Source organism: Schistocerca gregaria, chromosome 7, assembly GCF_023897955.1.
Source record: "Schistocerca gregaria isolate iqSchGreg1 chromosome 7, iqSchGreg1.2, whole genome shotgun sequence".
In the NCBI taxonomy this organism is placed as follows: domain Eukaryota; kingdom Metazoa; phylum Arthropoda; class Insecta; order Orthoptera; family Acrididae; genus Schistocerca; species Schistocerca gregaria.
Genome location: NC_064926.1, coordinates 130867239 through 130892632, shown reverse-complemented (window position 1 = coordinate 130892632; position 25394 = coordinate 130867239). Strand labels below are relative to the sequence as shown.

General features: G+C 39.4%; 1 protein-coding gene across 2 annotated transcripts in view; it reads right to left on the bottom strand.

Annotated features, from left to right (window-relative positions):
* Positions 1–294: 294 nt before the first annotated feature.
* Positions 295–25394, bottom strand: part of LOC126281779 (uncharacterized) — a 99176-nt gene continuing 74076 nt past the window's right edge. The window contains exons 4-5 of one of the 2 annotated variants that reach the window (XM_049980983.1): positions 12134–12241; positions 295–608 (exon numbers count right to left, since the gene is read on the bottom strand). In XM_049980983.1, the coding sequence (XP_049836940.1) occupies positions 437–608; positions 12134–12241 (280 nt within the window). In that variant the 3' untranslated portion in view covers positions 295–436. The remainder of the gene's footprint in view (positions 609–12133; positions 12242–25394) is intronic. The other variant, XM_049980985.1, reaches the window with a different exon arrangement.

Here is a 25394-nt window from a genome sequence, read left to right as displayed (position 1 = left end):
TGACAGTAGCGATGTCTTCTGGGGGTGGAAATTTTTTTTTCTCATGTGCTTATATGGTACTTACGGAATTTTGAGTGCTGTGTTCCGTAGAAAGTTAAACACACTTGTTTACCACACTGCTTTCTTTCAATTCATCTGCACATAGAATAAGTTAATTTATGCAGACATCTCGATAGTATTTTTTAAACATTATCAAACCGTAGTAATACCTACAATGTTATTTATTGTTTTGGTTAAGTAGTCTTGGCATTGAAACATGCAGTATCAACGAGGTAATGAGGAATTGCAACATGATATCTCTGCGTTCGTTTTAATTACATCTGTTTTCTCAATTACACAGCTACAGTATCACTGGAGGCTGGTATGAGGCACGGTGTAAGTCGAGGCACCAGCAGCTTCAGCTTGACTGCCTTTCGCACTTGCGCACGAGACTCGCCTACGATGACGTCAGCACGGTGAGGTAGTGGAGCGGGCTTGCAGCGCACTCCCTGTACAGAGCGGCGCAGCCTTCGCCTCCACCTCCACCCCCACCCCCGGCAGCCGTCCCCGCGTGCTCCGCTGCCAGGTAGCGCCGCCCCTCACTGCTGCCCGAATCCGTCGTCGACGGTCTGAAACACACAGCGTAAGAATACTGCCCTGTAGCTCTTTTATTTGCTACTTCTGGACACTTAAATGATGACACACACTACTAAGCAGCAGAAAGGAGGCTGATATATGAAATAAGACTTGTAGGACAACAATATATTTTTTAACTTTATCAGATTTTGTCCTTTATGCACTCTCTTACATTGGATAAAGTACAGAACTTTTTACATCAGTTATTTGAGGAATGACGATAAATTTAATAATAGTAATACAATGATATTTGTAGAATTATAAATGATTTGAATGTGTATATGTGAATTACAGTACTGGCGTAAGAAGCAATAACGTTAATACTAGCGGTATTGCTACTACAACTGATGTTAATAATAATAATCCCCTTGGAGGCCCGGGAAAAGAATAGGCCTCCGGTATGTTCTGCCAGTCGTAAAAGGCGACGAAAAGAACAAACCAGTAATAGGGCAAACCCCCCTTTTAGTTCGATTAGTTGGTTCAGGACACAACATGGTCGGTGACGACGCTTGAACCCTATGCCCGTCCACAATGGTAACGACACTGCTAGCCAACTGGAAAATGATTTAAATCCAAATAGAGGTGTTTTGCAGGATATGCTTCCTGCAACCACCCTCGTAGGAAAACAAAGACAGAGGATGAGATGGTCAGATGAAGTTAATCGACACCTCATGTTCTGTTATTACCAAGCAACAACCCTAGGAACCAACACAACTGGATACAGATCACAAGTATACACAACATTTATTACCAGATACCCAGAATTAAAATTTTTAACAGAACAACGACTAGCTGATCAGATCCATGTAATAATCAAAAATAACAGGATACCCCAGACAAAATTAGAAAACATCAAACAACAAGTACAACAAATACTGGAACAAACTAATGTGCAATCAGAAGAAGAAGAAAATACAGTAATGGACTCACACATCCCAGAGTAAACAAACAAAGAACAACATGCATCAGTTAAACAATCAGAGGAAAACGAAATCTTAAGACTGCCACCAGAACAAGTACAAATAGAACACGAAGTGACACACATGTTAGATATAGAAGAAAAATTTCACCTGACATATATAGAATACAAAGACACAAATACAGACATTAGACCATTTTGCATAGACCACCAAATAACCCACAAGTCGAAACAACAATAACAACTATCAACACAATCATACACAACAAAATAAATGAAAATACAACTATGGAAGAGTTACAACTACTGTTTTATATAAGAGCACTCACTACACTAAATATACACACTAGGCAGAGATCAGAACCAACCGACACACAGATGAAACCCACAAAACTAGCATGGCAACACAGGCTACAGATCAGAATAGAAAAACTGAGAAAAGACATTGGACAGCTAACACAATTTATAAGAAAAGAAATATCAGACAAAAATACAAAAAAGGTTAGGTAAAATCTCACAACAAGAAGCGATAGAGCAATTAGATGAAAAGAAGCAGAAATTACAAGCATTGGCCAAACGACTTAGAAGATACAAAAAAAGTGAAAATAGAAGGAAACAAAACCAAACATTCAACACAAACCAAAAGAAATTTTACCAGACAACAGATAACACACACATTAAAATAGACAATCCACCTAACATAACAGACATGGAACACTTGTGGAACAACATATGGTCAAACTCGGTACAACATATCAGGCATGCACGGTGGATAGAAGCAGAAACAGACACATACAAGATGATACCACAAATGCCTGAAGTGATAATTTTGCAGCATGAAGTCACCAAAGCAATTAATTCTACTCACAACTGGAAAGACCCTGTAAAAGATAAAATAGCAAATTTATGGCTAAAGAAGTTCACCTCAACACATTCACATCTAACTAAATTATTTAACAGTTACATTGCAGACCCATACACATTCCCTGATACACTTACACATGGAATACCTTATATGAAACCTAAAGATCAAGCAGTCACAGCAAACCCAGCTAAATACCGCCCCATAACATGCCTACCAACAATATACAAAATATTAACTTCAGTCATTACACAGAAATTAATGACACATACAACACAGAACAAAATTATAAATGAAGAACAAAAAGACTGTTGCAAAGGAGCACGAGGATGTAAAGAGTAACTGATAATAGATGCAGAGGTAACATGTCAAACTAAAACTAAACAAAGGTCGCTACACTACGCATACATTGATTACCGAAAAGTTTTTGTTAGTGTACCCCACTCATGGTTGCTACAAATATTGGAAATATACAAAGTAGATCCTAAATTGATACAGTTCCTAAACATAGTAATGAAAATTTGGAAAAACCATACTTAGTATCCAAACAAATTCAAATAATATCACATCACAGCCAATACAGATTAAGCGTGGAATATACCAAGGACTCATTAAGTCCTTTCTGGTTCTGCCTTGCTCTGAACCCACTATCCAACATGCTAAATAATACAAATTATGGATACAATGTTACTGGAATATACCCACACAAAATCACACATTTGCTATACATGGATGATCTAAACCTACTGGCAGCAACAAATCAACAACTCAACCAATTACTAAAGGTAACAGAAGTATTCAGCAATGATATAAATATGGCTTTTGGAACAGACAAATGTAAAAAAAATAGCACAGTCAAGGGAAAACACACTAAACAAGAAGATTACATATTGGATAACCACAGTGACTGCATAGAAGCGATGGAAAAAACAGATGCCTATAAATATCTAGGATACAGACAAAAAATAGGAATAGATAATACAAATATTAAAGAAGAACTAAAAGGAAAATATAGACAAAGACTAACAAAAATGCTGAAAACAGAATTGACAGCAAGAAACAAGACAAAAGCTATAAATAATTATGCTATACATATATTGACCTATTCATTTGCAGTAGTGAAATGGAGTAACACAGACCTAGAAGCCCTCAATACACTTACACGATCACAATGCCACAAATATAGAATACATCACATACATTCAGCAACAGAAAGATTCACATTAAGCAGAAAGGTAGGAGGAAGGGGATTTATCGACATAAAAAACCTACATTATGGACAGGTAGACAATTTAAGAAAATTATTTCTAGAACGAGCAGAAACTAGAAAAATACACAAAGCAATCACTCATATAAATACATCGGCTACACTACTGCAATTTCATAACCACTTCTACAACCCTTTAGATCACATAACATCAACAGATACGAAGAAAGTAATTGGAAAAAGAAAACACTACATGGCAAGCACCCGTATCATCTAACACAGCCACACATCGATCAAGGAGCATCCAACACATGGCTAAGAAAAGGCAATATATACAGTGAGACGAAAGGGTTCATGATTGCAATACAGGATCAAACAATAAACACCAGATATTACAGCAAGCATATTATTAAAGATCCCAACACCACAACAGATAAATGCAGACTTTGCAAACAACAAATAGAAACAGTAGATCACATCACAAGCGGATGTACAATACTAGTAAATACAGAACACCCCAGAAGACATGACAATGTAGCAAAAATAATACATCAACAGCTTGCCTTGCAATATAAACTTATAAAACAACACGTTCCCACATACAAGTATGCACCATAAAATGTACTGGAGAATGATGAATACAAATTATACTGGAACAGAACCATTATAACAGATAAAGCAACACCACATAACAAACCTGACATCATAATCACCAATAAACAGAAGAAATTCACACAACTAATCGAAATATCCATACCCAATACAACAAATAGACAAAAGTAAATAGGAGAAAAAATTGAAAAATACATCCAACTGACTGAGTAAGTCAAGGATATGTGGCATCAGGATAAAGTTGACATCATACCAATTATACTATCAACTGCAGGAGTCATACCACACACTATCCACCAGTACATCAATGCAATGCAGCTACATCCAAACTTATATATACAACTACAGAAATCCGTAATTATTGATACATGTTCAATTACCCGAAAGTTCCTAAATGCAATATAACACATACCGTAAAGTTAAAAGGAAGTCAGGCTTGATCAAGGACGGCGTCACTTTCTACTTTTGACCAGACATAACGGCCGAGATAAGAAAGAAATAATAATAATACATAAAAATGTATCTACAGATGTAGAAACGTGACATAGCGGGTTCCGAAAGAGATAAATTTAGGTAAACTGCACCAACTAAAGACTTTGAAAATAAAGATGTAGGTCGTGAAAGAACTTAATTATGACAGGGTAAGGAGAGCGCGTATAACAAAATCCGTATATAACTGTTATTTTAATAGACACCAACACGGCCTCAATCCTTTAAATAATCAAATGCTCATGTGTAAAACAACTTGAAACGACTGATTTCTTTACAAATTACGCTACTGGCCATTAAAATTGCTACACCACGGAGATGACTTGCTACAGACGCGAAATTTGACAGGGAGAAGATACTGCGCTATGCGAATAATTAGCTTTTCAGAGCATTCACACAACTTTGGCGCCGGTGGCGACACTTACAACGTGCTGACATGAGGAAAGTTTCCAACCGATTTCTCATACACAAACAGCAGCTGACCGGCGTTGCTTGGTGAAACGTTGTTGTGATGCCTCGTGTAAGGAGGAGAAATGCGTACCATCACGTTTCCGACTCTGATAAAGGACGGATTGTAGACTATCGCGATTGCGGTTTATCGTATCGTGACATTGCTACTCGCGTTGGTCGAGATCCAATGACTGTTAGCAGAATATGGAATCGGTGGGTTCAGGAGAGTAATACGGAACGCCGTGATATATCCCAACGGCCTCGTATCACTTGGAGTCGAGATGAGAGGTACCTTATCCGCATGGCTGTAACGGGTCGAGAAGCCACGTGTCGATCCCTAAATCAACAGATGGGGACGTTTGCAAGACACCAACCATCTGCACGAACAGTTCGACGACGTTTGCAGCAGAATGGACTATCAGCTCGGAGACCATGGCTGCGATTACCCTTGACGCTGCATCGGATAGGAGCGCCTGCGATGATGTACTCAACGACGAACCTGGGTGCACGAATGACAAAACGTCATTTTCGGATGCAACTAGGTCCTGTTAACAGCATCAGGATGGTCGCATCCGTGTTTGGCGACATCGCGGTGAACGCACTTTGGAAGCGTGTATTCGTCATCGCTATACTGGCTATTCTCCCGGCCTGATGGTATGGGGTGCCATTGGTTACACGTCTCGGTCACCTCTTGTTCGCATTAAAGGCACTTTGAACAGTGGGCCTTATATTTCAGATGTTACGACCCGTGGCTCTACCCTTCATTCGATCCCTGCGAAACCCTAAATTTCAGCAGGTTATGCACGGTCGCATGTTGCAGGTCCTGTACGGTCCTTTCTGGATACAGAAAATGTTCGACTGCTGCCCTGACCAGCACAATCTGCATATCTCTCACCAATTTAAAACGTCTGGTCAATGGTGGCCGAGCAACTGGCTCGTCACAATACGTCAGTCACTACTCTTGATGAACTGTGGTATCGTTTTGAAGCTGCATGGGCAGCTGTACCTGTACACGCCATCCAAGCTCTGTTTGACTCAATGCTCAGGCGTATCAAGGCCGTTATTAAGACCAGAGGTACTTGTTCTGGGTACTGATTTCTCAGGATCTATGCAGCCAAATTGTGTGAAAATGTAATCATATATCAGTTCTAGTATAGTATATTTGTCCAATGAATACCCGTTTATCATCTGCATTTCTTCTTGGTGTAGCAGTTTTTATGGCCAATTGTGTGGTTGAAGCGTTAAATATTCAAACCTTACGCACGTAAACAACAACAGTTTAGCAAATGTGTAAAATTGTGCTTAAAGTTTGTTTGAAATCGCTAAGTTCTCTAATTGCGAGACACTGGATGAATACAGATTGTGTAATTGGCGTTCCATTTTACGTAAAAGCTAGTCTCTCGCTCAACTCAATGTTTATGACACCATATCGCCTGAATTGTCTGTCGTGAAATGCTTTAATTTTGCAAGTACATTCACTGCTATATGTGGATACTGTTGGAAACATGTGTTGCGAACAGAGTCGCTAGGAATGAAGTAATAAGTTAGAACTTCATGTCTGGTGCCGAAGATTGACTGCGTGAGCAGCAGATAGGGATTAAGCGATGCCGGCACGGTAACAGCTTGTTCAATCAGAGAGCTGTCTGGCCTGTGTAATAAAAAACTAAGTGAAAGGATCAACAACTAACTTCTACGTATGTCATGTGATGTACGTTACGACCAAATATACAAAAAAAAAGCGACATAGTTCTCTACTTTCTTCATTTCGTGAGGGATGTCAGCGAGGAAAAAACTTGGTAACGGTTTGATATGATGTATAAAAGTTTATTGGAATTCCCTATAAGCTCTTATTCTCAAACAATGGATGTATAAAATCCGCGTCTCCGCGTGGCGTTAGTTACACTCCCTTAAGACTAGAATACAACTTCTTAGTGAAATACTATCGGCTCCTTTACCTGAGTGTCATGCAGCGGGCACGGGTTCGATACTCGGTGGGGCTGCAGATTTTCTCCGAGCTGGGAGTGAATGTTGTATTGGCCTCACCATGATTTCATCGTATTATATATGCAAGTAGTTCAACGTGGCGGCAAAGACTTGCAACTCGGCGGCCGAACTTCCTGAGCTGGAGACTCCGGCCATCAATGCCATTCGATCGTTTCATTTTTCACTGTAATACTTGTGTTAAACTTTTAACGTAAGATTACATCTCTCAGTAAATAGGTTATGACAGCACTTTAAGTTTTTAAAGTCGGTCAATAATTCGGCGAAATATTGATAATCAAATTTTTGTGATTCCTGGAAGCCGTCATGTGGGCCACCTGCAACTGAAACTGGGTTCTGCAATAGTAAATTAGTAATACAACTGTCATCAACTGTTGGGTCTTCACCGAACAGTTTATATTTAAAATACATTTGTTATAATTAGTTGCATATTTCATACTAAAGCTAGTGGAGATTCGTTACTCCTTACATTATTCTGTCAGCAACTTGCACCCATGAGATATTAATCTGATCGTGCCACAGTTCTCGCACTTATCTCTCCGTGCTATTTTTAGAATGTTGTTGACGGTATTATTCCGAAAGTCTCCAGACTCAGATGTACTACAAACTAACTTGGTTTGGTTGCCATTTGCCCGAATAGATTTTAGAAATTTCGAAGGTGTGTTACCTATGCCTTCGGCCTTTTATGATATTCGGTATTTCAGGGCCCCGTAAAAATTTTAGTACACTTTCTCCGCCTATCCGCTTTCTTCATTGCGTTTAGCAGTAGAATGTTGACGCCCTTTCTTTTAATTTCACCGAAGGTTTGCTCGACGTCTCTGTTTCTTGAATGAGTACTGCTGACGACCGTTTTTTTCGATTTCTTCGCAGTTTTCCTATAGATATTTCCTCCATATCTCCCCTGCGCTTCCTGTTTATTTCATTCCTAAGTAACTTATGTCGCTATATTACTTTTTGCCATGAATCATCATCAATTTCTTCCAAGGATTAGGCGCTGTAATCATCTTTCCCGATCTGTCATCCATCCATCCATCTCTCATGAGATCTACCTAGCTCTCTTTTTTTCATTCGGCTGCTAATTCATTATCGTTTTAGGTACACTGTTTTCTTTCATTCTGTCAACATCATCCTTCCATTTCACTCTGTTCTCGTCTATCTTGTCATTTTTAAATCTGATCTTATTGTTTCATTCCTTGTTTTATCAACTTCATTACAGCTTATTAAATATCTCATGAGCTTCATCTCTGCTGCTCGCACACGTGATATTTTGTTTTTTGTTACTGTGCATGACTTGGAACTATACACAAGAATAGGTACAACAATAACCTTATATAATTTCGTTTGTGTTTTTTTGTTTTTCTTTCCAAATTTATTCCAACTGATCTGAAGATATCCTGATATTTATTAATCTTTTTCTCAGTGTCTCCGTCATAGTTAAAACTAATATTACATCCTAGATAATTGAAGCGGAATATTTGTTCTAAGATTTTCTCATTTATTGTTTTTTTTTCGCTATGGGTGGATTCTTTCCTTTGAAAGTCATTATCTTTCTTTTATATGCAGATATAGTTAAGTTGTAATATACTGCGTTTTGGCTCAATCTGTATACTGCTCTTTGTAAATAATCTTCTGTTTCCTGAATAATTATCTGGTCAGCACCATCTAACAGAGTATTTAGTGGTATACTAAATACTATTTTAATTCCTAAATGTACTTCATCCTTCCACTTCATAACTAGGTCGTCAATATATTAATTAAATAAAATAGGTTAGAGACTGCGCCATGTGGAACATTGGGATTTATTAATATTTCATCTGATATTTTCTAATGTGAACTCATAACTATTTTTGTATTTAGATATAGAGTCTTTATGGAAAAACCTTTTATTTCAAATATTTTTCGCAAAAGAGGTCTTGTTACCTTATCAACCTGAATTCCATTCTTCTGGTACAGAACATTTCTTCCAACACATATTTAAAATATGGAGGAAGTAAAATTCTAAAATATATTTGGTTAATTCAGCGTTAAAGCCATCTAGGCCAGTAGCTTTCCTATTTCTTTGTTAATTTAAGGTTGCTTTAAATTCTGTTGTATATTTGATCTACAGAGTTATTGTTAATTTTTATGGAATAATTTTCTTCACTATCTTCATCATAACATAAATTTTTGTAACAATGTGTTCATTGATTTTCTGTTATGTTAGTATTTGCTGCATCTTTTTCCATTTTATTTCTGTGCTTCGTTTAGACACTATATTATGTCTTCTACAAATGTCCTGTTCAATGTTAGCAATGAAACTTTCCTAGGATTCACTATGGTATCTTTTCTTTAAAATTCTTTGTTTTATTTATTATCTGTTTGTATTTTTCCCAGGTTTCATTTGTTCGTGCGTGTGAATAAGTGTTCTAAACATTTTGTTTTTCTTTAATATTATCAACTATTTCTGTATTCCCTTTTATTCAGACCCCTACTCCAGTTTGATACTTTACTTTTCCCTAGCACCTAGTCAGCTATTTTCAACATTGCTGCTTTAATCTTCCCCATCTTCTTCAATATTGTCTTTGGTTTCAACCATTTGCAATTCCGGGGTGAGTTCTATTGATACAAGCACTTCATGCTTTCTTCCTCTAGAAGATGCGTGCAGAAGTAAAGAAAAGACAGGGCCTATTTCTACACCTGCAGTGTGGTGTAAGATGCGGGAGCTGATGGTTTATGGTTATATGGTATGGACGGGTGATATAAAGGATCCATTGAGGTAAAGATTTTTCATTAGAAGTCTATAATTTGAAAAGGAGATCGGAGTGTTACACACAGTCATATACTCTTCAATGACTTGACAGAAAATCCTAGGAAATTCTGTTCTTACGTTAAATCAGTATGTGGATCGAAACAGCATATCCAGACACTCTGGGATGATAATGGAATTGAATCAGAGAATGACATGCGTAAAGCTGAAATACTAAATACCTTTTTCCAAAGCTGTTTCACAGAGGAAGACCGTACTGCAGTTCCTTCTCTAAATCCTCGCACGAACGAAAAAATGCCTGACATCGAAATAAGTGTCGAAGGAATAGAAAACCAACTGAAATCAGTCAACAGAGGAAAGTCCACTGGACCTGATGGGATACCAATTCGACTCTACACAGAGTACGCGAAAGAACTTGCCCCCCTTCTAAGAGCCGTGTACGGGAAGTCTCTAGAGGAACGGAAGGCTCCAAATGATTGGAAAAAAGCACAAGTAGTTGCAGGTTTCAAGAAGGGTCGTCGAGCAGATGCGAAAAACTATAGGCCTATATCTCTGATAGATCTGTTGCAGAATTTTAGAACATGTTTTTTGCTCGCGTGTCATGTCATTTCTGGAAACCCAGAATCCACTCTGTAGGAGTCAACATGGATTCCGGAAACATCGATCGTGTGAGACCCAACTCGCTTTATTTGTTCATGAGACCCAGAAAATATTAGATACAGGCTCCCAGGTAGATGCCATTTTCCTTGACTTCCGGAAGGCATTCGATACAGCTCAGCACTGTCACCTGATAAACAAAGTAAGATCCTATGGAACATCAGACCAGCTGTGTGGCTGGATTGAAGAGTTTTTAGCAAACAGAACACAGCATGTTGTTCTCAATGGAGAGACGTCTACAGACGTTTAAGTAGCCTCTGGCGTGCCACAGGGGAATGTTACGGGGCCATTGCTTTTCACAATATATATAAATGACCTAGTAGATAGTGTCGGAAGTTCCATGCGCCTTTTCGCTGATGATGCTGTAGTATACACAGAAGTTGCAGCATTAGAAAATTGCAGCGAAATGCAGGAAGATCTGCAGCGGATAGGCACTTGGTGCAGGGAGTGGCAACTAACCCTTAACATACACAAATGTAATGTATTGCGAGTACATAGAAAGAAGGATCCTTTATTGTATGATTATATGATAGCGGAACAAACACTGGTAGCAGTTACTTCTGAAAAATATCTGGGAGTATGCGTACGGAACGATTTGAAGTGGAATGATCGTATAAAATTAATTGTTGGTAAGGCGGGTGCCAGGTTGAGTTTCATTGGGAGAGTTCTTAGAAAATGTAGTCCATCAACAAAGGAGGTGGCTTACAAAACATTCGTTCGACCTATACTTGAGTATTGCTCATCAGTGTGGGATCCGTACCAGGTCGGGTTGACGGAGGAGATAGAGAAGATCCAAATAAGAGCGGCGCGTTTCGTCACAGGGTTATTTGATAAGCGTGATAGTGTTACGGAGATGTTTAGCAAACTCAAGTGGCAGACTCTGCAAGAGAGGCGCTCTGCATCGAGGTGTAGCTTGCTGTCCAGGTTTCGAGAGGGTGCGTTTCTGGATGAGGTATCGAATATATTGTTTCCCCCTACTTATACCTTCTGAGGAGATCACGAATGTAAAATTAGAGAGATTCGAGCGCGCTCAGATTCTTTCCGGCAGTCGTTCTTCCCGCGAACCATACGCGACTGGAACAGGAAAGAGAGGTAATGACAGTGGCACGTAAAATGCCCTCCGCCACACACCGTTAGGTGGCTTACGGAGTATAAATGTAGATGAACGGCCGAGGGACACAAAGATGGCATTTTTCAATTGTTGAAGTGGTGGAATGGGAACTGAGTCACATTTGTGGCAGGACGGAAAAGGTGAAACCAGGACATACTGGTTGACAGGGAGGGATACGTGCAAAGTTAGGTATTTACAGGAATGTTGTTGGAAGTGCTTTCGAAGCTCTTGCTGACACTGAGATATATTTGACAGGATGTCAGGAAGAGATATTTGCGAGCTTTCGCAGTAGAACGGAATATTTCATGTGCAGTTTTGTTGTCTTCGCTTATACGGTACTGTGCTACAAATTTTAGTTTCTGATTTGAATGTTGTAAAATACAAGTAGAAGAGTAATTACGTCTAATGTGAAACATCAATGTCGTGACAGTGTAGCGATTTCAGCAGGACGAGGAGGGACTCACGTGAGCAGCAGGTGGCTGAGCTCGGCGAGCAGCGAGTCCTGGCGGAGTGGCGTCTCGGCGGCCTCACATATGGCGCGCAGCACACACGCTCGTCCGTCCACTCCCATGCTGTAAACGAGCAGGTCGGTAAAGTCACAAAAATCACAATAGTCATCATTTATCGAATGCGGGAGCTAACCTGCAAAGATAATCAGGACAGCAGAGAGGTAGCCATTGAAGCTGCGGTAGCAACAATTAGATGAAAACGAATAAGAACGGTTATTCAGTAGCAGTATGTGGGACGAAAATCACGTTTAGGCAGCCACATCACACATGATATTTCCCTTGAAATAGGGCACTAAAGTGACCATGTCATACAGGTTCCTTAAATAATCAATGTAAAATCCATTTTTACGGGATGTTCAAAAAGTCTCTCCGTAGTGCAGTATGATTGTTCGCCTGCCTGCGTTACTTCCCTTCAAGTGGAAGGAAAAAATTAGAACTTTTCAAATACAGTCGTGCAAGAACTGAAAAATACCGATCATGGCAAGAGACTGCATTATTGCCAATGGTTCAAAAATTTCGTTCAACAACATGGAAAGGATATTCTTAATGAAACGTTTTTCACTGATGAGACGTCGTTTCATTTATCCGAGTACATGAACTCGCAAAATTCTCGTATGGGGAACACTGCAAATCCATTGTGTATTCATGAGCAACCACTTCTTTCTGTGAAAATAGGAGTTTGGATTACAATTTCTAGACGTCGGATTGTGGGTCCCATATTTTTCAACGAAACAATAAACGCACAACGATACTGCAGTGATATTCTGTATCCACTCATAGAAGAAGTTGTGTTAAGTGAAATACTGCCACGCGGGATTATCCGAGCGGTCTGGGGCGCTGCAGTCATGGACTGTGCGGCTGGTCCCGGCGGAGGTTCGAGTCCTCCCTCCGGCATGTGTGTATGTGCGTGTTTGTCCTTAGGATAATTTAGGTTAAGTAGTGTATAAGCTTAGGGACTGATGACCTTATCAGTTAAGTCCCATAAGATTTCACACACATTTGAACATTATTGAAATACTGAACGGTTATTTTCAACAAGATGGTGCAACCGCTCATACAGCTCAAGTATCAATGTCACTGCTTGGTGATGTTTTTTGTGATCGCATAATTTCACAGGGACTTTGGCCTCCACGATCGCCTGACCTAACACCACCTGGCTTTCCCTTCTGGGGTGCCGCGAAAGCAACTGTCTATAAAAACCGTCCAAAATCCATCGATGAATTAAAAACTGCAGTATCAACTTTCAGTGCTTCTGTTACAGAAGAAATTACACCTTGTGTTTGGAAACATGACTAGACGAATTGAATTGTGTGTTCAACAACAGGGGGACACTTTCAATGTGAATAAATTAATAACTTGTATTTCACTGAGTTTCATTTCGATATATTCACTGCAGCATACGGCACGCGTGGCTAACAATCATACGCCACTGCGGAGAGATTTTTTGAACACCCCGTATGTACAAAATTTGTTAAAGTCGCTTTGACTGAAAGGAGGTGGTACAGCTTTATGACACAAATCTTGGCTGCCGGCTGGTTACTGCAGTTAGTAGAGCTGAGTCGCTCACTTAATGTGCCAATAAAACTGGCCGTCCCTGAGGATTCTTCAGAAGTCTAGCCATTTATACAGTCTGGCAATATTGTAGGCTGTAGAAGTTTCTGGAGGGAGTGTTGTTTTCCAATGTTGATGTAGTACTGTACCTACATGTGGCGTAGTGACAGCAATTCGTACACTACAGACGCGAAGTCACGAGTTCGAGTCACCTACTAGCATTAATTTTTTAAACCCAGAATTGTTAGTTTGCTATAAGTATCACTCAGATGGCCAAATTCAAAGGCTATTTGGTTCACTTTTCAGCCTATCAGTTATACTGAACCTTCGAGGAAGATTTCCACAGAATTCCTGGCCGTATCAAGATCAGAACAATTTCTGCTCGGGTGCACGCTGTGGCCACTGGTGACCGGTTCAAGACACGGGGCGCCTGACGCCAGCCGCCATCCGATCAAGTAATGTTGGTGCGGCACTCACTGGGCTCGTTACTGCTCTTATGTTGTCAAGCACAAAATTGTTTAGAGTCGTAATTTTATATTCCACGTGAAATAGCTTCAATAAACCTACTGGACACAATGCAGTAACAATAATGGTGTGGCCATTACTTTTGCAGCAGATATCGTGAGGAATAATGAAATGTGCGAATTACCATCACAGCTACAAGATGAATGGTGTTGTTGTTGTGGTCTTCAGTCCAGAGACTGGTTTGATGCTACTCTATCCTGTGCAAGCTTCTTCATCTCCCAGTACCTAGTGCAACCTACATCCTTCCGAATCTGTTTAGTGTATTCATCTCTTGGTCTCCCTCTACGATTTTTACCCTCCACGCTGCCCTCAAATACTAAATTGGTGATCCCTTGATGCCTCAGGCCATGTCCTACCAACCGATCCCTTCTTCTAGTAAAGTTGTGCCACAAATTTGTCTTCTCCCCGTTTCTAGTCAATACCTCATTAGTTATGTGATCTACCCATCTAATCTTCAGCATTATTCTGTAGCACCACATTTCGAAACCATTGCCAGTCTACATTTTATATCCTCTCTACTTGGACCATCATCAGTTATTTTGCTCCCCAATTAGCAATGCTCCTTTACTACTTCAAGTGTCTCATTTCCTAATCTAATTCCCTCAGCATCGCCCGACTTAATTCGACTACATTCCATTATCCTCGTCTTGCTTTTGTTGATGTTCATCTTATATGCCCTTTTCAAGACACTATCCATTCCATTCAACTGCTCTTCCATGTAAATTCTAAACGTTTATGTTAGGCTTAATGGCGAGAAGATTAGTATAAGTGTATTTAATAATTATCGCTTTGTACTTTACATTCAAGATTTAGCTTGCCGTTATGTCTTGAATTTTGCATATTTAATGGTTTAAGTGTTACAAACTAGTCACAAGTGGAAGAAAGTCTAACATTTGCGACACGTCGTCCGCTTTGCGTTTAGTAGAGGCGTGAATGCAGCGTAGGCCGTTAGAAATATTTGTGCCATGGTTAGATGGAGTTTTATCAGAGAAATCGTCATAAAATGGTTTTTTCCGATTCAAGAGATGACATGAGTTATTCTAGATATTAAAGAACTCCCAAAAATTAGAAAATGTGATGAAGTCATACCATCATTCGTGCGACGTTTGCATTCAATGCGCAATGCGTAGGAGTACTGCGAGCCATAATTCAAAGCAGAAAAGTTCAAATGGATGACTATATCTTCAATTTTGCATTACTGTACTCAGTTCGCACATCGGGTGTTCTGAAGCAAAGCAAGCGCTGTATCATGTATAAGATACAGAGGCGAGCGAGTGCACGGGACTTACACTAGTTCACTGCTAGTAGCGTCACGTCATCGTAACGCGCCTGCATATAGTATTGCACCACATTTAACATAAAAGTAAAAATTAAGATTTGTGTGTAAAACTTTGTTAAAGTATAGTTCTATGTAATAATGTTTCAGGCAACAAATCTTAATGTTATAAAATTAGTAGTTTACGTAAAATTCACGTTTTGAAAGAAAAATAGGAGGCGCTAAATAATGATGCTAGGAAGCCAAAATTTGGTGAGAAGGTGCAGTAAGAAGTCATTAATGAGTGGTGCTGGTTTCCAAAACCATAAAACTAAAATTGACTCCAGAATCCGCGTTTCTCGGAAAAATCAGAGGCGCGAAATAATAGAGCTACAATATTGAAAATTGGTAGGATGCTTCAGTTCACCCTAATAATAATAATGGAAATACCACAATCAGTTACCTCTTCTAGTTTTTTAGTAATTTAGTAAAAACTACTTTTGTGAGTAAAATGTACATAAGCATTATAGATTAAGTACTTTAAATTTTAATGATAAAACAAATTCTTTAAGACCAATGATCAGATAGGACAATTAACAAAGCTACACCAAGTTTTAGTCTTGTAGCATAATTAACAGCTGATACAAGTCTTGATAAAGCTATGGTTCAGAGGTAACAATCTACCGTTAGTTCCATTGTAAAAATTCTAGAGAGTAAAGTTTTAATTTTAGCGGGCTGAGATTTTCTACGTGCTTCTGTACTGCTCAGATGTATGTATACAAAAATTGAGAAGTTTGTAAAGCTATTATTAAATGTGATATTTAAGATTATGTGCCTGAGATAGCGATCATTTGAAGGCTGCAGGCATCTGCATAAGAACGAAAAGAACAGATGCTCTCTTGGCGGTACGCGCCGGAGCTATATAAAAAGAGCGGCAGAGGCAGTAGTAAGCTCACTCCGCATTAGACCAACGCCTAGTCCACGCGAGCTTAACGTCCGATCGCGCCTCGCCTCGGGTGACGTCATAGCGGGCTGTGACATGCGCGTACTTAGCAATGTAAACGGACATTGAAAATCGCGAGGACTGTACACCGTCCTGGATCGTTTAGACTTCGGTAACAAACTGTTATTGTGCCGTCCGTGTGAAGTATAATTCCGCGTGGCAAGTGGTGACTAACTCCACTTTTAAGGCGAGCATTAATCTTTTTTTTTTAACATTATTGCGAACTATTAATAGAGCACCGTTAGTTAGAGTAATGAACTATTCGGGAGGAACTTGCTGTAGAAGTCGCCTCTGAACTATTAAACGGTTGGCTGAATTAACAATATTTAATGTCTTTAGCATTTTCAGAAGTTTCGAGTAATTTGTGTGAGCCTTTAAGATAATAAAATCTTGTTTGGAACTTTAAATTTTATTGAAGCAGCCCTAATCCCGTGAAGAACTATGGATATTTTTCGTTTAGTTGGGCTGTACAGGAATGTGGCCGTGCAGACTGGGAACTAAGGTCAGTAAGTTTCCCTTCGCTTTCTGACTGGCCACCAAATTAGTTGCCAGGCTCGCGTGATTTAAGGTGGCAATGTTCAACTTTCATTCAACATTAAACAACGACTTCTTCGCCGTCCCACATATGTTGCATCGGCAATAGTCTGTTACGTGAAATGAACATTCAAACAACTCATTCGACAACTTCTTCGCCGCCCCACATATGGTGCTTATCGGCCGGGAAAACTGAATTAAAAGCAAATAAAAGTGCTCGATGTGTGAAAGCGATTGGTATAAATTAACGAACTCGATAGGCAATAACAGGACACTGAATTGAACTAGTGTGGGAACAGTGTTACCAGTAAAGGCGGGTGTAGTGTATAAACAATAAGTGTCTACCGCTGTACGTTGGTTAGTGACGATGGTGAGGAAGGCGACGATGCTGGATCGCGGCTGCCGACGGCGCTGAGACTAAAGGAAGACGGTGCGTCATCGCGGAGCTGCGCTGATCTGCGAGACAGCTGCCGGCTGCGCCGAGCGGTCAACGGTGCCTTGCTGCCCCCCCCCCCCCCCCCCCCCCCCCTGGAGCTATTGCAGTAGGTGATTCCTGTGGCGGTACTCGACGCTACAGCTGCTGCTGCTGCCTTCAATACGTCGCGACGCGTCGCGTCACGATTGCTGGTACACCGCGACGACATCATTCGTCGAAATCAAGCATTTAAGTTAAGTCAAAGACTTTTAAAATATTTATTAACTGCTGCTAACAAACTAAAAGATATGGAAAGTAGTGTACATTTCAGAAGGGAACCGGTCTCTGACCAAGAATCCTCAGGATCAGGAATTGAGTTTAATGAGGATGGTTCCATTAATCCCTCAAATATTGAACTAGAACGTAATTTGTCACCAGTAAATTATGACTTTAATTTAAATGAGAGTGCAGGGATGCAATCAATAAGTGAAATAGAAGTCAAAAGGGAGCCAGTAGAGTTGCTAACTTTGTCAGGTAGTGAAACTGAGCTCAATATATCTCCAGCTCAGTCAAGTCAAGAGATACAAAGTATCAAGGTAGAAGCTCCGGATTGGATGCAAATACTGTTTGCCAAACTCGAATCAAACCAAAATAAAATTGAGGCTAAAATTGAAAATAGTAATAAAAAGTTGGAGAATAAAATTGAGGTTAGTAATAAAGAACTAAAAGAAGAACTGCAATCAAAATGGAATAGTTTGAATTATAAGATAGATGCTATTCATCATGACACTCAAGTAAAAGTAGGGCAACAGTTAACTAAAATGCATAGTACTTTCAAATGTGAAATAGATCAAATTAAAAAAAATTATCAAGAGGCAGATGAACTTTTGGAAGTGAGGTTGTCCGAAAGATTGAGCAACGAGTCCAAACTTTGCTCTGACAAAGTTAAAGAGGTACAAATTAAAGTAGATACTTGTCAGAAAAACATTGAGAAAGTAAAAGAAACCTGTACCGAAATTCGTGGTGCAGTGGAACAAAGATGTTCTGCCAGGATAGAAGCAGTAGAGTCACAAGTAGAGGAATTAAATACTAACATTGCTAACCTAGAAAATAGAGTAACCTCTGTTAATTCTAGTCATTCTACTGTACAGCATGTGACTTCAGTTGACGCCGCTTTTATAGGGTGTCGACAGTTTTTGCGCTTTGATCCTGATAAGTACATTCACCCTCTTGAATTTTGGAATGACTTTGAGGATGTTCTCCCCAACACTTGGTCAGAAAGAGAAAAAATTTCATTTATAAGAAGTCATTTGTCAGGTGATGCTTTGCGATGGTCAGCGGATGTAATGATCAAATGTAAAACTTTATCTGAATTTCAGTCTGCATTTCTTAACGAATACTGGTCACATAACAAACAAAATGATGTGTTAAGGGAATTCTGGAGTGGTAAGAAGTTTTTCCCAGGGCGTGAATCAGTAAAGGATTTCGCTAGGAAGTGGGTTTCAAGACTGTCACATTTGACAGAAAAGATGAAGCCAGATATGATCATTATGGGTTTAGAAGGTAAGCTGCCGTGGTACTGGCAGAAGAGGATCATTTCCGCCCCTAGAGATAATATAGACAAATTTATTGAATATCTGGAAAGAGTGGAAAGAGTAGCTGCTGCTGAGGAGCAGGTGCAGCAGAATAACAAATCTTCTAACAATCACGTACAAAATAATGGAAACGTGAACGTTAGAAATATGGAAGTTAGGCACACCAAAACAAACTATCGAAACCAAAGCCGTGGCAGAGGAAGAGGGGGTAGATACTCACCACGCTTTCGTAACAACTACTATGACGAAAGTGGAGAAGTAAATACTATGCCATTAAGACAAGAAGGGAGTCATGATGCTACTATATCTAGTGGTGTCACAGATGAACACAACAGGCCGCGTGTGGGAAACTAAATCCCGTCTATGAGGAAACTGGCGCTCACCAGGCGGTAACAGTAACACAGCCAGTAACGGAAACACAGACAGACAACATGGATGACGAAATAAATACAGATAATACCAGTGATGTGTTAAGCCACTTTCACAAAATAGTGGATAGTATTTTGGATACACTAGAAAAATGGGTCAAGGAAGAACAGGAACTCAAGGTAGATAATGGGGAAGAAATAGATAATGGGTTTGAGTCTGATGGGAATAATGATGAAGTAAAAGCTTACATCTTCGATGAAAATGGCAATCTAAAAGCTGAAGTAGAAGTAGCAGAAGTAGAATCAGTACTGCAAAACTTTAGAGAGGAGGAAATGATGAATGAAGGGGGTAGAAATAGTAACGAGGTGAAAGAATCTAGTAGCTGTGTAAACGTGCCACAAATGGTTGAAGGTGATGACATTCTTATGAACAGCAATATTGCGCAGGGACGCAGTTGCTCAGAGGTAGAGGATAGTTTGGCTAATGTGCAGCAAACAAAAGTAGAAAAAGTCGTCAGATGCTTCGATTTAAAGTTAGTGGACAGATTAGAGAAAGCAGCTAAGATTATAGAGCATGATGAGCCCCAGGATGTAAATGTAAATGTAATTGCAACTGATCAGAATTACTTTAGCTGGAAGAACATAGAACGAGATTTATTAGACGAGGTGTGTGAGCAACCTGTTCAATGTAAAATAACTCACCCTGTTATCAAAGTAAACATATCAGGAGTCACTGTGCGTTGTCTGCTTGACAGTGGCAGTGAAGCAAGTGCTTTATCACAAACATTTTTTGACACCATACCCAATAAAGAGAAGTTAACAGTTATGAAAGTAAGTGGCTTAAAGATTATAGGTGCTACTGGAAAAGTCTCTAGACCAGTTCAACACGAAGCTTTGATACCCATTGGTATAAATGACGTAGTAATAGATCATCCTTGTTTGATTGTGCTAGTCTTAAGTGTTGATATGTTGATTGGTACTGATTTCTTATCAAAGTACCAGGGAAAGATCAATTTTGATCAGAACAACTTAATTTTAACTTTACCTGACTCTAAAGTGATAAGAGAGTCTTTTATAGGAAGTCATATAGGCGGTAATAATGAAACTTGGGAACTGCCTATTAGAGTAATAAAGAATAAAGGATACTTGCAGGAAAATTTGGTTTTCAGTGAGAATGAGCTAGTGCTGGTCAAAACAAAAGAAAAATCAAAGAAAATTTCTGCAGAAACTAAAAAGTTTATGCATGTATATCATGGACTATTTAGAATAGTAAGTAAACCTCATGCAAATGCCTATCGTTTGGAATATCCAAAGAGTAAGAGAGAACTAGGTCTAAGAAATATTGTGGATCTAAAGGAATTTAAAATTAACAGTAATTAATTACTGTAGGGAGTCTGCCACTCTTTGGCGGATACACGGTTTGGCGTACCGTGCAGTCCCAGCTGGGTGAAACTTTATTTCCTTTTCAAGTTTCATTCCCTTCTTCTGGTCTATCATAACAGGTAAGAATCACATATGTCTTCATGTTGTATATATGCTATTAGGTTTTAAGTATTCTTAGTAAGGATCTACCTAGTGAATGGCAAAACATAAGTCTGAGTACCAATAAGAGGCAAACATGGCTAAAATAAATAAATTAAAATATTTCATGTAATTGTAAAGGGTTAGAAACTACAACTAAGAGAGACACTTTGCAGTATACGAAGTACGGTATGAATATGAATAATCCATGAGATTATGCAGAAGGTAGTATGTTGCTAGAAATAAGGTTGTCTGAAGGAAAACAGCGTAAGAAGGTAATGCTCATAGAGGCAAGCAATGGCGTTTTAGAATTAAATAAATGGAGATGTGTGGAAGTGGTGTGAGGATCGCACCAAATATATAGAAACAGGACGTCAATAGGCTGACAAAAGGAAAAGGGAGAAAGAAGTGGAGGAATGAAGTATTTTTGAATCTGGAAGAAAAGGGAGAAAATGAATAAGGTGAAGAAGTGAAGTAAGTAAATTGAAGTAAATGATGTAGGATTAAAGAATAATTCCCTCACGTCTCGTGAAATGGTGAAAAACGCTAAATCTTGCTTGAGGCAAATAAATAGTTACACAGACAACAGAAACACACAAATATTGGAAAATGCAGAAATTTGGAATCGGTATACTGAAAATAACTAATTTCTTTAGTAATTCATACAATAAAGCAAAGTGCTGGTCAGCAAATGACTTCTTTGATGAACTAATCCATACGATAATTAAGCCAGAGTACATTAAAACTAAAAGGTTACTCAATTTTCTAAGTTGAAGCAAGATCTTAATATATTAATTTGCTAAAAGAATTTTCACTATTTAGGAACCTAAAAGATTATTTATGAAAGAAGAAAGTAGGAGCTATTGTATCAGATACGACTTAGTGCTAAATGTCTTTCTGACAACTTCACAATTAGTAAAATAGTGCCAGAATATAAACTATAAAATGTACTTTGTCCTACCTTAGATATAAGTTGAAAACAGAAACTTAGACTGTATTGTCTGTTTCTCAGGGACATGCAGGCTGCATGAATGACTGACAACAAGCGGTAGGGAGATTGGAAGTAGAGACGCAAACCACAGTGAATACAATTTCCTCCCACAATTTTGTCAATCAGTGAAATTAAATGAGTGTTACAATAGGACACCCACCACAGTGCCGAGTATTATAGTAAAAGAAAAATGTGAGTGCGTTGCAGTGATAAAAGTCGTGTGTATTTTCTTTTTCAGGAAGAGACTGATTTAAAAAAAAAAATAACTATTTTGTAACCATTGAAAAATTTATATTTCCATGTAAATGTATGTAAATAATTTGTGAATGTCTTCTGTACTAGGTTTTCTATGTGTATATGAGTATGGTTATTTTGTGTATGTAGTAATAAGGAATTTCCTAAGAAGAAGCAACTTAAGTTGAAAGAGGTATACTAAAGTAATCCATCGCTTGTTTGTTCTTTTAGAAATTTAATTTTGTTCAAAAATAGATTTTCACGAAAATTAAAAAGGGGGTGATGAAGCAAAGCAAGCGCTGTATCATGTATAAGATACAGAGGCGAGCGAGTGCACGGGACTTACCCTAGTTCACTGCTAGTAGCGTCACGTCATCGTAACGCGCCTGCATATAGTATTGCATCACATTTAACATAAAAGTAAAAATTAAGATTTGTGTGTAAAACTTTGTTAAAGTATAGTTCTATGTAATTATGTTTCAGGTAACAAATCTTAATGTTATAAAATTAGTAGTTTACGTAAAATTCACGTTTTGAAAGAAAAATAGGAGGCGCTAAATAATGACGCTAGGAAGCCAAAATTTGGTGAGAAGGTGCAGTAAGAAGTCATTAATGAGTGGTGCTGGTTTCCAAAACCATAAAACTAAAATTGACTCCAGAATCCGCGTTTTTCGGAAAAATCAGAGGCGCGAAATAATAGAGCTACAATATTGAAAATTGGTAGGATGCTTCAGTTCACCCTAATAATAATAATGGAAATACCACAATCAGTTACCTCTTCTAGTTTTTTAGTAATTTAGTAAAAACTACTTTTGTGAGTAAAATGTACATAAGCATTATAGATTAAGTACTTTAAATTTTAATGATAAAACAAATTCTTTAAGACCAATGATCAGATAGGACAATTAACAAAGCTACACCAAGTTTTAGTCTTGTAGCATAATTAACAGCTGATACAAGTCTTGATAAAGCTATGGTTCAGAGGTAACAATCTACCGTTAGTTCCATTGTAAAAATTCTAGAGAGTAAAGTTTTAATTTTAGCGGGCTGAGATTTTCTACGTGCTTCTGTACTGCTCAGATGTATGTATACAAAAATTGAGAAGTTTGTAAAGCTATTATTAAATGTGATATTTAAGATTATGTGCCTGAGATAGCGATCATTTGAAGGCTGCAGGCATCTGCATAAGAACGAAAAGAACAGATGCTCTCTTGGCGGTACGCGCCGGAGCTATATAAAAAGAGCGGCAGAGGCAGTAGTAAGCTCACTCCGCATTAGACCAACGCCTAGTCCACGCGAGCTTAACGTCCGATCGCGCCTCGCCTCGGGTGACGTCATAGCGGGCTGTGACATGCGCGTACTTAGCAATGTAAACGGACATTGAAAATCGCGAGGACTGTACACCGTCCTGGATCGTTTAGACTTCGGTAACAAACTGTTATTGTGCCGTCCGTGTGAAGTATAATTCCGCGTGGCAAGTGGTGACTAACTCCACTTTTAAGGCGAGCATTAATCTTTTTTTTTTAACATTATTGCGAACTATTAATAGAGCACCGTTAGTTAGAGTAATGAACTATTCGGGAGGAACTTGCTGTAGAAGTCGCCTCTGAACTATTAAACGGTTGGCTGAATTAACAATATTTAATGTCTTTAGCATTTTCAGAAGTTTCGAGTAATTTGTGTGAGCCTTTAAGATAATAAAATCTTGTTTGGAACTTTAAATTTTATTGAAGCAGCCCTAATCCCGTGAAGAACTATGGATATTTTTCGTTTAGCTGGGCTGTACAGGAATGTGGCCGTGCAGACTGGGAACTAAGGTCAGTAAGTTTCCCTTCGCTTTCTGACTGGCCACCAAATTAGTTGCCAGGCTCGCGTGATTTAAGGTGGCAATGTTCAACTTTCATTCAACATTAAACAACGACTTCTTCGCCGTCCCACATATGTTGCATCGGCAATAGTCTGTTACGTGAAATGAACATTCAAACAACTCATTCGACAACTTCTTCGCCGCCCCACAGTTCCTGTGCAATATTGTTAATGCCTTTGTGTTTGTTACAGCGTAACGGCAAGTGCCGGGCACGACGATGAAGAACGGAAGAGCTGTGAGCTGACGTCAGCCAACAGTACGCTGACGAACCCGGCACCACGACTGGAGTGACATCTATACGATGAGCCGCACGTCCTAGCCGCGGCAGTAGTGGAAGCCTAGCCGTCATACAAACGCTACAGCAGTGACCTATGAACTGTTTAATTTTGTTTGCATTGAAATTGCGTATACCGAATGACATTGATTACTTGCATGTCGCCATTTGCTTGCGACACACATTTGTGAATACACAAATTTAAGTACACTACCGGCCGTTACAATTGCTACAGCACGAAGAAATGCAGATGATAAATGGGTATTCATTGGACAAATATATTTTACTAGAACTAACATGTGATTACATTTTCACGCAATTTGGGTGCATAGATCCTGAAAATCAGTATCCAGAACAGCCACCTCTGGCCGTAATAACAGCCTTGATACGCCTGGCCCTTGAGTCAGAGCTTGGATGGCGTGTACAGGTACAGCTGCCCATGCAGCTTCAGCACGATCCACAGTTCATCAAGATTAGTGACTGGAGTATTGTGACGAGCCAGTTGCTCAGCCACCATTGACCAGACGTTTTCAATTGGTGAGAGATCTGGAGAATGTGCTAGCCAGGGCAGCAGTCGAACATTTTCTGTACCCGGAAAGGACCGTACAGGACCTGCAAAATGCAGTCGTGCATTATCCTGCTGAAATGTAGAGAAGAATGAAGGGTAGAGCCACGGGTCGCAACACATCTGAAATATAACGTCCACTGTTCAAAGTGCCGCAGTGCGAACAAGAGGTGACCGAGACGTGTAACCGATGACACCCCATACAATTACGCCCGGTGATACGCCAGTATGGCGATGACGAATACACTCTTCCAATGTGCGTTCACCGCGATGTCGCCAAACACGGATGCGACCATCATCATGCTGTAAACAGAATCTGGATTCATCCGAAAAAATTATGTTTTGCCATTCGTGCACCCAGGTTCGTCGTTGAGTACACTATCACAGGCGCTTTTGTCTGTGATGCAGCCTCAAGGGTAACCGCAGCTGTGGTCTCCGAGCTGATAGTCCATGCTGCTGCAGACGTCGTCGAACTGTTCGTGCAGATGGTTGTTGTCTTGAAAACGTCCCCATGTGTT